Genomic DNA, 14,005 nt, shown 5'->3' with positions numbered 1-14,005 from the left:
TCTTCTACACGACCCAAACTACTTTCCAGCACAGAGTCCAGCTTCACATTCATAACATTATCCAGATGCAAAGCTGGCCTTGTGAAATTACCATCTAGAAACAACGCAAAAGGGTCAGTCATCTTGTTTCACTTCCTCCACTGTTAATAGTGCCTTATTTCTGTTTTGTGCAGCAGCTCCTCAGCCTCACTGGTAACAACGCAGAGGTCTTTGGGTTCATCCTTGCTTCATGTTGAGACAGGATGACTAACCTCTCTGTAAGCCAACACTCTTTAGTAGGTGGGCTGATGCTGGATGATCAAGTGAATGGCATGAACTGTGTGTCATTGTATCTGCTTAACTCCAGTATTATGACTGTCTGCACTTTAGTGTGTGAGGAGACTGGTAATTAACTCGTGGTCATGATCAATCAGTATCTAATCATTCCGGACTGACTGCAAGCCCATTCTCCGAGTAAGTGAATTCCACTGTCCGGGAAGCAGAAACAGCATCTTTGCGGATTCCTGCGTTGGTTTGTTGAACAAGATGGTTTCTGTTGATCAAAAAGAAACCTGATGTAGGATATGGTGCTGTCTTGTGCTCTCCAGTGGGTTGGAGTTCGTCAGTGCTGGAATTATATCATTCCTGTAAAAGAAATGGTACATCATGAGTAGGCATTTCCTGCAGTATAATCAGTGCCCAGTGCAACCGGCCGTCACCTTCTGTTCATTGGTGTTGCATGGAGAATGTAATGCACTCCCAAAAAAGTCATCATTCCTTCCTCCCTGTTACGTGAATTGCATTCAGGTATATTTGATAGGGTTTATAGATACAATTAATACAAAGACATTGTTTTCATCGCCAGATTTGCCCTTTCTTTGAAATTTTTAGTGTTCTTAAAGTTACAAAGCCAATTCTCAGAGTAGAACCAGGCAGACACGAATCCATCTCCTTGCTCACTCCAAAAGCCAAATTCAAACTGAATCCAATTCATGGCCCCCACGAGAGAGACAAACAAGATCCAAGGTGACAATGCATTGCACTTGATCTTAGCTGAAGAGTCACGTTTCCCTTCCAACGCTCACTCTAGTCTCTGCGTGGGGTAATGTCGGCCCCTTGCCTCCTCCAAAAATATTAATTGTGGTGTACATAGCCACTGTTGAATGTTTGGTAAGTGTTGAGGGTGCACTGTGGAATGAAGTATTAAAACCTGTGATCATTGATAGCTTAATTTGTAGAATTTCACCAGTTGCACTTCTGATACTGGGGCACAAATTGTGCTCTGAATGTACTTGGTTAAGTCTTTCAGCTTCCTTCCACATCCCTACATGAAGTCTGGTATTTAGCATTGCATGCTTATTGCTTAATGTTTTGTTGCATTGGTCCATGACAACTATTTGTTTGTAATTATTATCTGCAAGACTCATCCATGAATGGCAGTTCAGGGACCTCATATCACACATCCTGTCAATCTACGTATGATTGTCTGCAGTTATTTTCATGTTCAACCTTCGGGCATATTCTTAAGCCCAGGTCACCTTCTCTCACAATAGTGAGTTGTTAAGAGTTCTAGATAGCCTTCCATTCTGCACGTTGGGTCTCTACTCCGACATTGCGCTCACCTTCTGCTCCTCCACTAACAGGCTTGGATTTTGTGAGCTGTTTAATAGTCACCGTATGAAGCTGAACAACCAACTCCAAGCCAGTGAATGCTGCATTCTGACTAGTTGATGAGGTGTGCTGGCTGCAGTGTAAGTTTAGAATGGCCACTCGATCACAGTAGCAGAGGCAATGCCAACTCAACAGTACACCAGCATGGAATTAAACACACACATTGGAACCAATCTGTCAAAGCACTATAGGTTCACAACCATGCGATATGTGGTGCTGTACAATGCAACAGATGATAATCAAAATCATTGGAAAATTAGGCTGAATATTAAAAAACCGACAGCCAATTAATTGGCTCTTGCTTACTTTGAGACAAAGGGAAAGGACAAATCCAACAGGAGGTCATTAAGGGAGAAATATTCTTGAGGGATGGAAGTCAAATAGCAGGTGTGAAAGTGAACACCTCAGAATGAAAACACTACTTCCAACAAATCACTTATAGATGAGTATCAGCCCACTTTAACTAAATGTGCAGCAGCGCTGTAAGACAAGGCACTGGTACTTGCAATGCCTTTGGCATAAGCCCCCTTTTGAAGCCATTTCACCAAGAACAGAGCAGTTACAAGTCAAGACCACCCTGAACTTGTGGCTGTTGAAATCAAATACTGTGGATGAGGTTTATTTCAGTGAAAGAAGTCATGGAGACAAGTTGCTTCTTTAAGTGGTGAGGCATTCCATCAGACACTTGCTCTCACACACACACACCCCCCCATCTCTCACACACCCCATCTCACACACACACCCCCCCATCTCTCACACACCCCATCTCTCACACACACACACACAATCTATCTTTCTCACTCTCACACACATTTCCCAACATCCTGAAACACTCGACCGATATGTGTATTGCAGAGTCTGTTTCATACAAAAGCAATCGGTTAAAAACCACTTTACTCAAATTTTAGCAATGACAATTCCAAATACAAGACAGAGTGAAACAACAATTTAAAAAGCTTCTATTTGTTTTTCTTTGTTAAAAAAGTCTACAGCAAACTTGAACCCTGAAACAAATCTGTACCACCAAAAAAGGGTAAAAAATACATCAATGCTTACAGCATGCTTCAGAAATGGTTGCACAAAAATGTACTGGGAGGGGCCAATCCCACAGTTAGTGTATGTACCTCGGCAGGGACTACAGAAATAAAACTGGAGACAAATTTTTTACAACTGAACTTTTCCCTGAAATGCCTTAAAATGTATAAGAAAAGGTCAAGTGACAAGTGAACAGTAACTAATTGCAGGGTCAGTCACATATTAATTATCTGTAAACCTCTCCTGCCACCCCCCGAAGCATTACAATACACAGTCAAGCTAGTGTCATACAACTGATTTTACAAACGTTTGCAAAACTCCCAGGAAAACTTTTGATCTTTATGGGCACATTTCTTGAGAGGTTTAGTCATTAAAGTAATGTACAATAAACAAAGGCATCACATTTAAGTTGCCCTTGGACCCTATAACAATGACAAGAACACTGTAAATTAGCTGGCCAGCCTAAACCGAGTGAAGATTAATTGTGTAGGAATACAGTACGTTAATTAGAAATCAAATCTTGGGATCTTAGTGTCTCTACTTCCTATTTTTGAAGGCGGAGTCTCAACACAATAGCAACCAGGACTTGGGGAGTCCCAACAAGGGGTCACAAAAGTTCTTTCCTGATGCCAGGCCAACCATTCACATAACTCTCAATCACTGCCCAAAGTCTCAGGAAAGGATGCAAACTATCAGCGAGTTAGTGAAACGTTGTAGTTTACAGAATTAGTAAATATTTGTGGATCTGTACAGATCCAAAGAGTTAGTAAAACGAAAAATGTGTCACCCGACCATGAAATATTAATGCTGCATTTTAATAAAAAAAGCCCCGCTTTAATATCAATGTTGACTGTATTAAATTACAGGTTATTGTCCATCAGAAGTTGACCAGTCAACTTAAAGAGTTAATGTTAACTGTTCTAAATAAGAGAACAGCCTGTTGTCCTATCCCAAGCATCATTCCTCACTTTCCAGATAAAAACAGAAAAAGGTTATGCTCCGAAATATAATCAAACTCTTCCCGTACCACCTTCCTTCACCATCCCCCCCCCCCCCCCCCTTTCCTCCACCCCGTCCCACAACAACTTGCCATCCCCACCTTTAGCACCTGTAGAGTGTAGGAGTAGAGACCTTAAGGTCCCACATTTCAAAAAAGGTGTCACTGCTACAAATGCTAGGTCCATTAGTGCGCTTAATTTAGTTTTTGTTGTACTCAATAGATTTGTCCCCAGTCTCACTCAATAGGCATGTGCGGACCAATGCTTCTGTGACTGCATAAGGGTCACAGTTAGCAGACGGACGGCGGTCTTCAAAGTAGCCTTTCTTGTCCTGGCCGACGGATCGAGGGATTCGGATGCTGGCTCCTCTGTTAGCTACGCCTGCTGAGAACTCATTGATATTGGAGGTTTCATGGTGGCCCGTCAAACGTCGAGCATTATCCAAGCCTCCTTTAGGGTCATAGGCGCGAATGTGGTATTGGTGCCTCTTGCCCAGTTTTTCAATACACTCTTCAATGAATCTAAAAAAGAAAAGATAGTTTTAATACTTTTGCAATTCCACCCCTCAAAATTGTTGCCATTAACTGGGTGGCATCAGCACATTTCAAGTAGAATTTATTATCCTCTCAATCAATTATGTCATCCTTACTCAACACTGGCAGCACAGTAGCACAGTGGTTAGCACTGCTGCTTCACAGCTCCAGGGTCCCCAGTTCGATTCCCGGCCCGGGTCACTGTCTCTGTGGAGTTTGCACATTCTCCTCGAGTTTGCGTGGGTTTCCTCCCACAGTCCAAAGATGTGCAGGTTAGGTTGATTGGCCATGCTAAAATTGCCCCTTAGTGTCCTTGGATGCGTAGGTTAGAGGGATTAGCGGGTAAAATATGTGGGGGTAGAGCCTGGGTGGGATTGTGGTCGGTGCAGACTCGATGGGCCGAATGGCCTCTTTCTGCACTGTTGGGTTCTATAAATCTATGATTCTAATTAATGGAGCAAATCACAAAGTCACTCTAGATACGACAAGCCACATTCCAGGGAACTGCTCCTTAAGTATTGTCTTTTCATTTATAAAAAGCACTCCTTTCCCCAATTCTATCGGCACAGATCAAGGTGCCAGATGATTTCTCAAATGTCAGCTCTTTTTAAAAATTAACCACTGGATTTAATAATTGATACTCACTTCAAGCCACCCTCTTCCCGCATGGATTTGGTGCTAAAGTTGGTGTGGCATCCAGCTCCGTTCCAGTTGCCAGGAATGGGCTTCGGGTCAAAGCTAGCGATGATACCAAAGTCCTCACACACCCGGTGCAGAATAAACCTCGACATCCATAAGTGGTCACCCATATTGATACCTTCGCAAGGTCCAACCTGGTACTCCCACTGTGGAGGTGAAACCAGTGATCAGTTTAAAAAGCAAACAGGGCCTCAGTAGAGGCTCAAAGAGCACAGAGATGATCATTTATATGCTAACTGTCATGTAAAAATCATAACAAGGTATATAGAAAACCTGCCTATGGGGGAAGCTCTGCACTGCCTCTGATATGAGCTGGCTGTGTATCAAACCTAAAATGGGATTACGATATGGAGATGTGTGTGTCTATTGCCCAATCACAAAAGTTAACCAGTCAACTTAAAGAGTTAATGTTAACAGTTCTGACAGACAACAACAGAGCAACATCAGATCGACAGCTAAGCAGCCATGGGTCACCCAGCCACTGACTTCCCAGTAGTCAGACCTCAACAGAAACAGGCAGCTATCTCACTGGTCTTTGGGAGTCATGTAGTCAAGGTCTGGACACCATTTAATGTCAGTTACAAAAGAACAGAGCAGGCCATTCAGTTCCTCGAGCCCCTTCTCCCATTCAACTATCTCAACTCCACGTCCCTCATTTGCCTCATGTTTATTGAGAACGAGTGAGCCTGATAGAGTTGACCAGGCCTCCCAACGATCACAGTTTAAACCACACCCTGTCCACCTAGTACTTTGACATCCAAGCACAGAAACATTCTGTCAAGGGCAATTAGGGATGGTCAACAAAAAGTCAGCCTTGCCAGTGATATTCACATAATGATCGGGAAAAGTGCACTCTGATTTTTATCCCTCTATAAACTGAAAGCAGATTGTGGCCACACTTCATCTCCTTTTATACTCCACTTTCGAGCAATAGAATTATTGAAAAATAAACCACTTGGCCATCAAATCTGTATCAACTCTTAAAACAACCTAGTTAGTCCCACTCATTATCATATCCCTAATTTTAACTCTTATGCATTTATCTCAATTTACTATGTGAGGCTGTTGAATCTGTATCTACCCTTTTAGCCTGTTCATTCTAAACCCTAACCTCGCATTGCACAGAAAGATTTTTCTCATGTTAATCACTTTAAATCTCAGGTTAACAGCCCCTTCAGCCATTAGAAACAGTTTCACTTTCTTTACTCTATCTAAACACCTCGATTAAATCTCCTCTCAATCTTTGCCATTCCAAGTTTATATAACTACTCCATTACATTGAGTAAATGTTAATAAGTCTCTTATATACCTCTCTAAAGTTTTCATGTCAGTCTGAAAGTGTGATGCTGGACACGATAAGCACAGTTCTCCAGTTACCTCCTGGGCTTCCATTTCAAAAGCTCAGGAAGCCAGATGCTTTATTAACTTTTCTGTTAAGCACCTTCAAAAATTTTTTGACACAAACATCTGATCTTGTTCTTCACACACGCCTCCCAAAGGAATCGTCCCATTTGACATTACTCTTCCTGCCAAAATACATCACCTCACTTTTCCGCATTGAATTTTGCATGCTATCTGCCCACCCATTCCACCAGCCTATGACCTGTCGCAAAACCCTGCCTTCCGTGCGATTTACTACATTTAAAATGTTGTGTTACCTGCCAATGATGAAGCTATGCTCTGTATCTCCAAGTCATTAACATTTATCAAAAACAGCAATGGTCTTAACACTGAACCCTGAACCACACACACACACCAATGAGCTCTGACAAAGGGTCATCCAGACTCAAAACGTTGGCTCTATTCTCTCCCCAAAGATGCTGTCAGACCTGTCGAGATCTTCTGTTTTTGTTGCCACACACACCGTTGTTTCCTGTCTCTGAACAGCCATACCAGACTCAGTGTTAACTTTGGTTTTCCTCTCTCCATAGATGCTGCCTGACTTGCTGAGTTTTTCCAGCATTTTCAATTATTTCAAATTTCCGGCATTCTTCTGTTTTCTATCTGTTAGCCAGTTTTGTACCCCTGCTGCTACTCTCCCTTTTATCCCATGGGTAACAGCCATCATCAAGATCACTGTCCCTATCCATTTTGTTACCTCAAAAGCCAAACTAAGTTAGTCAAACACAATCCATGTCGGTTCTGCTTTAATAGTCTTTTCTTGTCAAAGTGGTTGTTAATTGTCTCTTTTTTCTTCAAGCTCCACCAAGGTTAAACAGATTGGTCTGTAAGGATTAGCCATTCTCTAGTCCCCTGGCACCGCCGCTGTACCCAAGATGATATCGTTACTTAAACTCCGATAAAATCACTCGGTCACAAATTTTACAACAGAATTCCAAACTGCAGCCCCACTCTCTTACCTGAGAAGCCATCACCTCAGCATTGGTACCAGACAGATGAATCCCAGCATACAGGCAGGCTCGGTAGTGAGCCTCCACAATATCACGACCGTAAGCTTTGTCTGCACCAACCCCACAGTAATAGGGCCCTAGAGGAAAACAATAACTCCATCAGTTACAGGTTTCACCAGAAAATTAGGTACACCCAAAAATATGAATGGAGGTAAAGAAGTAGAATTCCATTAAGACCACCCTACACCAAAATATCTTCAAATGTCGACTTTTGAACAATTTTGCACTCTAAGGATTGCTTCATCAGGGATGCATTCATATTGACTTCCAAGCACTAATCATTCACAACAGTTACTTGATAAAGTTATCATTTACTCCCTTTGCCCTTTGAACATTGCTCCCGCACTCAGTCGATTTAAAAGCCTAACATGTTGCACTTAGAGCTCTTATTGCTAACATTGAAAGGAAATGTGAATGTGGAAGAGATACTGCACCCTGTGGTCCAGGAAAGCCATTCGAAGGCCACCCAAAGGGATGTCCATCCGTTCCCAGCAACGTGTACTCCTGTTCCATTCCAAACCAGGGATGTTCATCTGCTACCATGGACATTATTTTCTGACATGAGTTTCTAAGATTACTTTCTGTAGAAACAGAATAGTTTGTAAGTTATCTACCAGTTTCCAGTCTATAGGAGACACAGACTGACCACACAGATATATGACAGTTCTAATGTACTGTGTATCTCAGAAACTATGAGCTACAACATTTAATAACAAAGCTTTTCAACCATTAGTGTTGAATATCCTTTGGACAATTTGGTTCCTTGGACAGGATAATGCATCAGGTTTGCATTTTGAACACTCACTATAAGGAGCTAGGTAGATGACAAACAGGTGATACCTTCACAGGTTGCAATGGCCTTCTGGGACATATGTCCCAACTGCACAAAACTGTCTTGGCTAGTCATTTCACTTAAAGATGGACAAGGATGTCTTGAAAGAAGCTGCACTTTACCTTGAAGACATGACAATGCAACTGAGCAGCTTGGGTTGACAAGTTTCTACAAGAAGCTGGGGAGAATGCAGAGATTCAGCTGGAATGACACCACCGAAGAGGACCTCCATGGAGAGGAAGGGTGGGAGAAGGGGAAGGCCCCACCTGCCCTCACTCAGTGAAACACACTGTCTGAAATGGCGGTGCAAGCAGATTTTATACTAATGTCCAGAAGGGAAGTGAATATCTACTCAAAAAGGGAAAAATCTGCAAAGCTACAGGGAGGGTGTAGGATTAACCGGAAAGAATTGGTGTGTTGGTACAATCTGAGAGATCCTTTCATTCTGGCCTGAAAACACTCCTAATTTTAAGTGTACCACTATTGGTGGCTGTACCTATGTCCCAAGCTCTGGAAATTCCTCCCTAAACATCTCAGCTCCTTTAAGGCACACTTTAAACCCCAACAGTTCAACCAGATTTTTGACCATTGCCCCAATAACTCCTTATGTGGTAAGTTTTACTTTGTAACATTCCTGTGTTGCATCAAAGGCACTATGTCGATCCCAGCCATTGTCATGAACTGTACGATTCTATGGATTTCTCTTCAATGTTACTTCAGTTTCCAAGTGAAGACATTACTCAGTGTGTACCTGCTGGCCTCCTGTTATACTTGAGGACTTCACAGAGGACAAGTTTGTTGGGGTCCTTACGGAAAGGATCCCGAAACATGGCAGATGGGATGAGGTACATGTCACTGTTGGAGCCCTCCGACTGATAGGTACTCGAGCCATCAAAATTCCATTCTGGGAGTTCTGCAAGGTGGGGGATAAACAAAGCTTCATGGTAACTAAACTAGAAAGCAAGAATGGAGAAAAAAAGTCCTCCCAACTCAAAATAAAAAGGATCACGCAAACACTGAAGCTAATCCGCAAGAAGCTAACTAGCATTGCTTCAGCCAGTCATGCAGAGAAATATGGAGCAAACACAAAACTATTCCGGCTTTGAAACTCACCCGATGCCACTGGAAAATCAGCAATCTTCCCCAATACCCTTGTTCATGCTTCATGCAGACAGCACAGCCTCCCCACATCAGTGAACCTTTAAGGCAGGCCAGTGCCTACTTGCCAAAGCAGCCCAACACCAAACATTGCCCTTCCAGGAGTACAGACAACCAGCCACATCCTGCAGTAATGCAGTGGAAATAATTTCAATTCACAACATTATGTTGTAAGGAAATTATTTGAAGTGCTACACCTTAACACTGCAACAGCGCATTACCAAATTACATGGGACTAAAACAACTCGTGATATTAGTCACCATGACAACAGCAGCAGTTGCATGGATCGGAGGCGATACTGTTCCCAGACTAGATTGTGGACAACAGCCAAGTGTTAAATGTCAGTGATTGTATCGCACAATATGTTAGTAAAGCTGTTAAGCTTCTCTCATTTTGCCTCAAAGACTTTGACACATCGGACTATAACTCTACACGTTTAAATTAGTTTATACTTGACCTGGCTCCAAACTGTTTTCCTGATATTTACGCAGGAACAGCTCACTTATTAAGCCATGCACAACAGTCAGGCACCTGGGGACTTTTGCAGAACAATGCTTCTACTGGCCCTCAGCACCAGGGGACTTGGGAAGGAGGGAGGGAAAAAAAATACTTGTCATACAAAGTTCCTGTTCTTGATCACTTACCCAGTAACTTACTAGACAAAGTGCACCTTAATGGAGATCAGGGACAGAGGAGTGCTTTGGCAGTGGCGATGCCCCTTGTAGTTAAATTGTCTGCCAACACTCACGCATGGAGATGACCACTTGAGTGAGGAGTGAAAATTGGCGGAAAAAAACAGTAGAGGAGAAAAACGAGGAGTGAAAATTGGCGAAAAAACTAAAGACAGCAGAGGAAGAAAACAAACTCGAGGGAATTCAAATGCATCAGTCAATTTTTTTTTCCAAAAAGTCAAATCATTGGACAAATGGAATTTGGAGCGAGAAAGTTCTTTTTCTATTAAAAAAAAATCTACACAATCATGGCCATGGTTGGAGTTAATTCTCATTTCATGGGATTTTCACTTGTTGGCATTCACATCCCAGGATTTCTAAAAACTTTAAACCAAGTCCCGAAGAGTGTGTCCATTCGGCACCAATGAAGTTGTTCCCATTATTTTTAGTATTAATGAAGGGGTTGGTGAGATGGTGCTCATTTTTATTTTTAATATTTCTTTCCCCACATCAGTGAGGCTGGTAACAACACTTCCAGAGACCAAGGTGGATGTGAGAAGGCTGCACTGTACCGGAAATGGTCTTGGGCTCCTTCTCCAGCGTCCTGGTCTTGCAGCGGACTGCTTCTCCTGTGCCATCAATCCAGATGTACATGGCTTGCACCTTGCCATCTTGGGGCAGCTCCATGTAATTCTTCTTGACGATCTTACTGAGATTGGCGCTGGCTGAAGTGGCCATCTTGTAAGTCTGAGAAGTAGAGGAGGAGGAGGAGGAGAAGGAAGAGGAGGGGGGGGGAGGGGGGAGGTAGAGAGAAAAATAAGCGAGAAATGGAGGACATTAACCGCAGTTGCCACATGGCAGGGATCGCAGAATGCAGAAAGCGCTCACAACACCCACACCGAGAGCAGGCTGACACCGTGCGAGCTCCAGGGACTGATACACACCCGCATCCCACTCTCTTTTGGGTTACTCTCACCTTTTTAAATAATAAATAAGAACCGAACTTTGGAGGGGAAGATTAAAAAAAAAACAATGCGACAATAAAAATGTCCATTGGCAGAATAAATAAAAATGGACACATTTTATGAATGGCTGCAGTTTCACAATTCTGTCCATTTCACAATTCTGTGGAATTTCAACACACATTAAAATCCGAATGAAATGTCCATTTTAATAGCAAATTAAATAAAAAAGGAAAAACTGTTTTCCAATGGAGTCCAACCTGATGCTACTTTGACACATCGAGTGGGTTAAATTCAGAGAGGCAGGGTCTGTGTGTGTGTGTGTGTATTCGGGGGAGGGGGTTAGTCACTGTCTGGTGGATCTCCCCTCCACACATACAGGGTATACGGTCGGCTGTGCAGACTTACAGATGTCCAGAGGTGTGTACTGTGAGGCGGTGGGAGCAACCGGCAGCCCCCAGCCCGGAGCAGTGCGGAGAGGGAGGCTGGAGAGCAGGGGGTGAAGCAGCCCTGGGGACGCAGAGCCCGGCAGCTGCCCTCAGCCACAAACATGCACAAACTGCCCCTGAAAATCATTCTCCTCCTCCTGCTGCTCACATGGATTAAACCCCCGGCACCACACACTCAACATGCACACCAGCAGCCCTTGGGTACACTCCGATCAAACTGCAGCATCCCCCAGCTCTCCCCAAACATGCAAACCAACCCCCCCCCCCCCCCACCTTCCCCTGATCAACCCTGACATGCAAATCAGCAACATGCAGAAAAAAATATCAATTTCCGCTCCCTCCCTCCCCTCTCCCCAGCGATCCGTCCATCCTCAACAATTCCTAACCCTAACAAATTCTTTGCTCGTTAACCTACATGTTGATTCCGCCAATTCGCCGGCTTGATATTGCCGCATTTTTTTACCAGAAACAGGAAACAGCGAGAGATCCGCATCCTCCACCAAAAACAAGACTACAAAAAACAAAATGCCCAATTGTTACAAACACATTTCTGCTTCATCGCCGGGAACTAGTGACCGAGGAGAGAGAGAAAAAAAATAAAAGAGGGGGGGGGAGGAAGAGTGAGTGAGGGAGACAGAAAAGCAACAACATCAACAACACACTGAGACTAAACACAAAAAGCTGCAAACTCCAGGCTGGAATACAATGTGATGAATTTCAGTGAACATGGTTTAGTAAGCAGCACTCTGTCCTTTCTCTCTCTCTCTCTCTGAGTACAGTACCTTGCTGGCCAATAACTCTAGAATTCTCTGTTAGGGGCTTTGCTCTCCTCTTCTGTCCCTCGCTGCTGCTGTGTTTTGCCCAGCTCCGGATTCTTTTCATTCAGCTGTACTTTGGGGAGAGGGGGTTGGGAAAGGAGAGACATTTATAATGTGAAGCCTGTCCCCCTCTCAGGACGCTCATTGGTGCCAGCGAAACGTGATTTCTCCGTGATCCGCCTCATGCAGTTACTGCGATTGGACACAAGACTGGAGGAAATTTCCACTCCTGCTCCCTCCTCCTCCACTCTCTCTCTCTCTCTCTCCCCAGCCCTTTAGATGCCTGGAACTTGTACGAAAACAAGGCGAGAGGACATTGCATAAGAATCAGAAATAAAATCTGTACATCAGCAGCTGGCAAAGACATGCTCCTAGAGTGATCATCCAGTCAACTCATCTGCCTTTTCCACTTCACACTGGATCTCTTTCAACCTCCAGACCTTGCTGGCTCACTTTTCGGATTCTTTTTACTTAAACCCTAAGCATTGATTTGCCCTATCCTTTAGGCTGCTTCTTCAAGGTCCCACATTGATTTTAAATTCCGGCTGATATTAAATCAACTCACAGGCGTTGATTGCATGCCTTTACACTAATATTGACACACACACACACAGTACACTAATATTCACAGACACATACAGACCTTACACTAATATTCATACACATATGCATATTTCACAGTAATATTCACACACATACAGACTTTACACTAATATTCACACACACATACAGACTTTACAGTAATATTCACACATGCATATTTTACAGTAATATACATACACAGACTTTTCAGTAATATTCACAAACACACAGACTTCAGTAATATTCACACACATATATGCATATTTCACAGTAATATTCAGACACACATACATACTTTATAGTAATATTCACAGACACTGACTGCAGCAATATTTATACATGCAGACTTTGCACTAATATTCACGCATTAAAATAGCAGTCACACACACAGACAGTAATCACACACGTGCATACAGATTTTACAATAATCACACACTGCCTCTTTACAATAATATTCACACATACAGATCTTACAGTAATATTCACACACTGTATTTACAGTAACATTTACACATACATACTTTACACTAATATTCACACACAGTTTACAGTCATATTCACAAACACACATACAGACTTTACATTAATATTCACACACAGATCTTACAGTAATATTCACACAAACTGTATTTACAGTAACATTTACACATATTCAGACTTTACATTAATATTCACACATACAGACTTTACACTAATATTCACACACAGTTTACAATAATATTCACAAACACACATAGACTTTGCACTAATATCCATGCACAGTTTACAGTAATATTCACAAACACACATAGACGTTACAGTAATATTCACAGTTTACATTCATGTTCACAAACACGCATACAGACTTTACACTAATATTCACACACAGTTTACAGTAATATTCACACACATAGACTTTACAATAATATTCACAAACAGACGTTACAGTAATGTTCACATACACAATTTGAATTTACATAATATTCACTCACCCGCCACTACACATACACGTTGAATTTAGAGTAATATTAAATCTGCCAAAATTTCCAGTGCCTACAGAAGCAAACGTTAACTGCCAAAGTATTTTTCTATTCCATACAGAATATTGAACTGGATCAAGGTTCAATCGCATCTGATCACATTAACAGAAAGAGAAATGTGGGTTAAAAAGTCTGAAGTTTCATTTAACGGTATAAAACACTGACATCAAACAAAATTGGAAGAGAT

At 42.4% G+C, this 14,005-nt stretch overlaps 1 protein-coding gene across 3 annotated transcripts; it reads right to left on the bottom strand.

The window, feature by feature from the left end:
* Positions 1-2,526: 2,526 nt before the first annotated feature.
* On the bottom strand, positions 2,527-12,635 carry LOC144497126 (glutamine synthetase, mitochondrial). 3 transcript variants are annotated; one of them, XM_078217925.1, is made up of 8 exons: positions 12,182-12,366; positions 11,815-11,910; positions 10,561-10,735; positions 8,910-9,071; positions 7,761-7,907; positions 7,276-7,403; positions 4,862-5,061; positions 2,527-4,204 (listed from the first exon to the last, which is right to left on the bottom strand). In XM_078217925.1, the coding sequence occupies exons 2-8, from the start codon at positions 11,890-11,892 to the stop codon at positions 3,883-3,885; spliced, it is 1,212 nt and encodes a 403-aa protein (XP_078074051.1). In that variant the 5' UTR covers positions 11,893-11,910; positions 12,182-12,366; the 3' UTR covers positions 2,527-3,882. The 3 variants fall into 3 exon arrangements, with proteins under 3 accessions (XP_078074051.1, XP_078074052.1, XP_078074053.1); XM_078217926.1 differs by lacking the exon at positions 11,815-11,910 and having other exon boundaries at positions 12,182-12,635; XM_078217927.1 differs by lacking the exons at positions 10,561-10,735; positions 11,815-11,910 and having other exon boundaries at positions 12,182-12,484.
* Positions 12,636-14,005: the final 1,370 nt, after the last annotated feature.

Source organism: Mustelus asterias, chromosome 8 (assembly GCF_964213995.1).
Source record: "Mustelus asterias chromosome 8, sMusAst1.hap1.1, whole genome shotgun sequence".
Taxonomy (NCBI): domain Eukaryota; kingdom Metazoa; phylum Chordata; class Chondrichthyes; order Carcharhiniformes; family Triakidae; genus Mustelus; species Mustelus asterias.
This window is presented reverse-complemented; position numbering and strand designations above follow the sequence as displayed.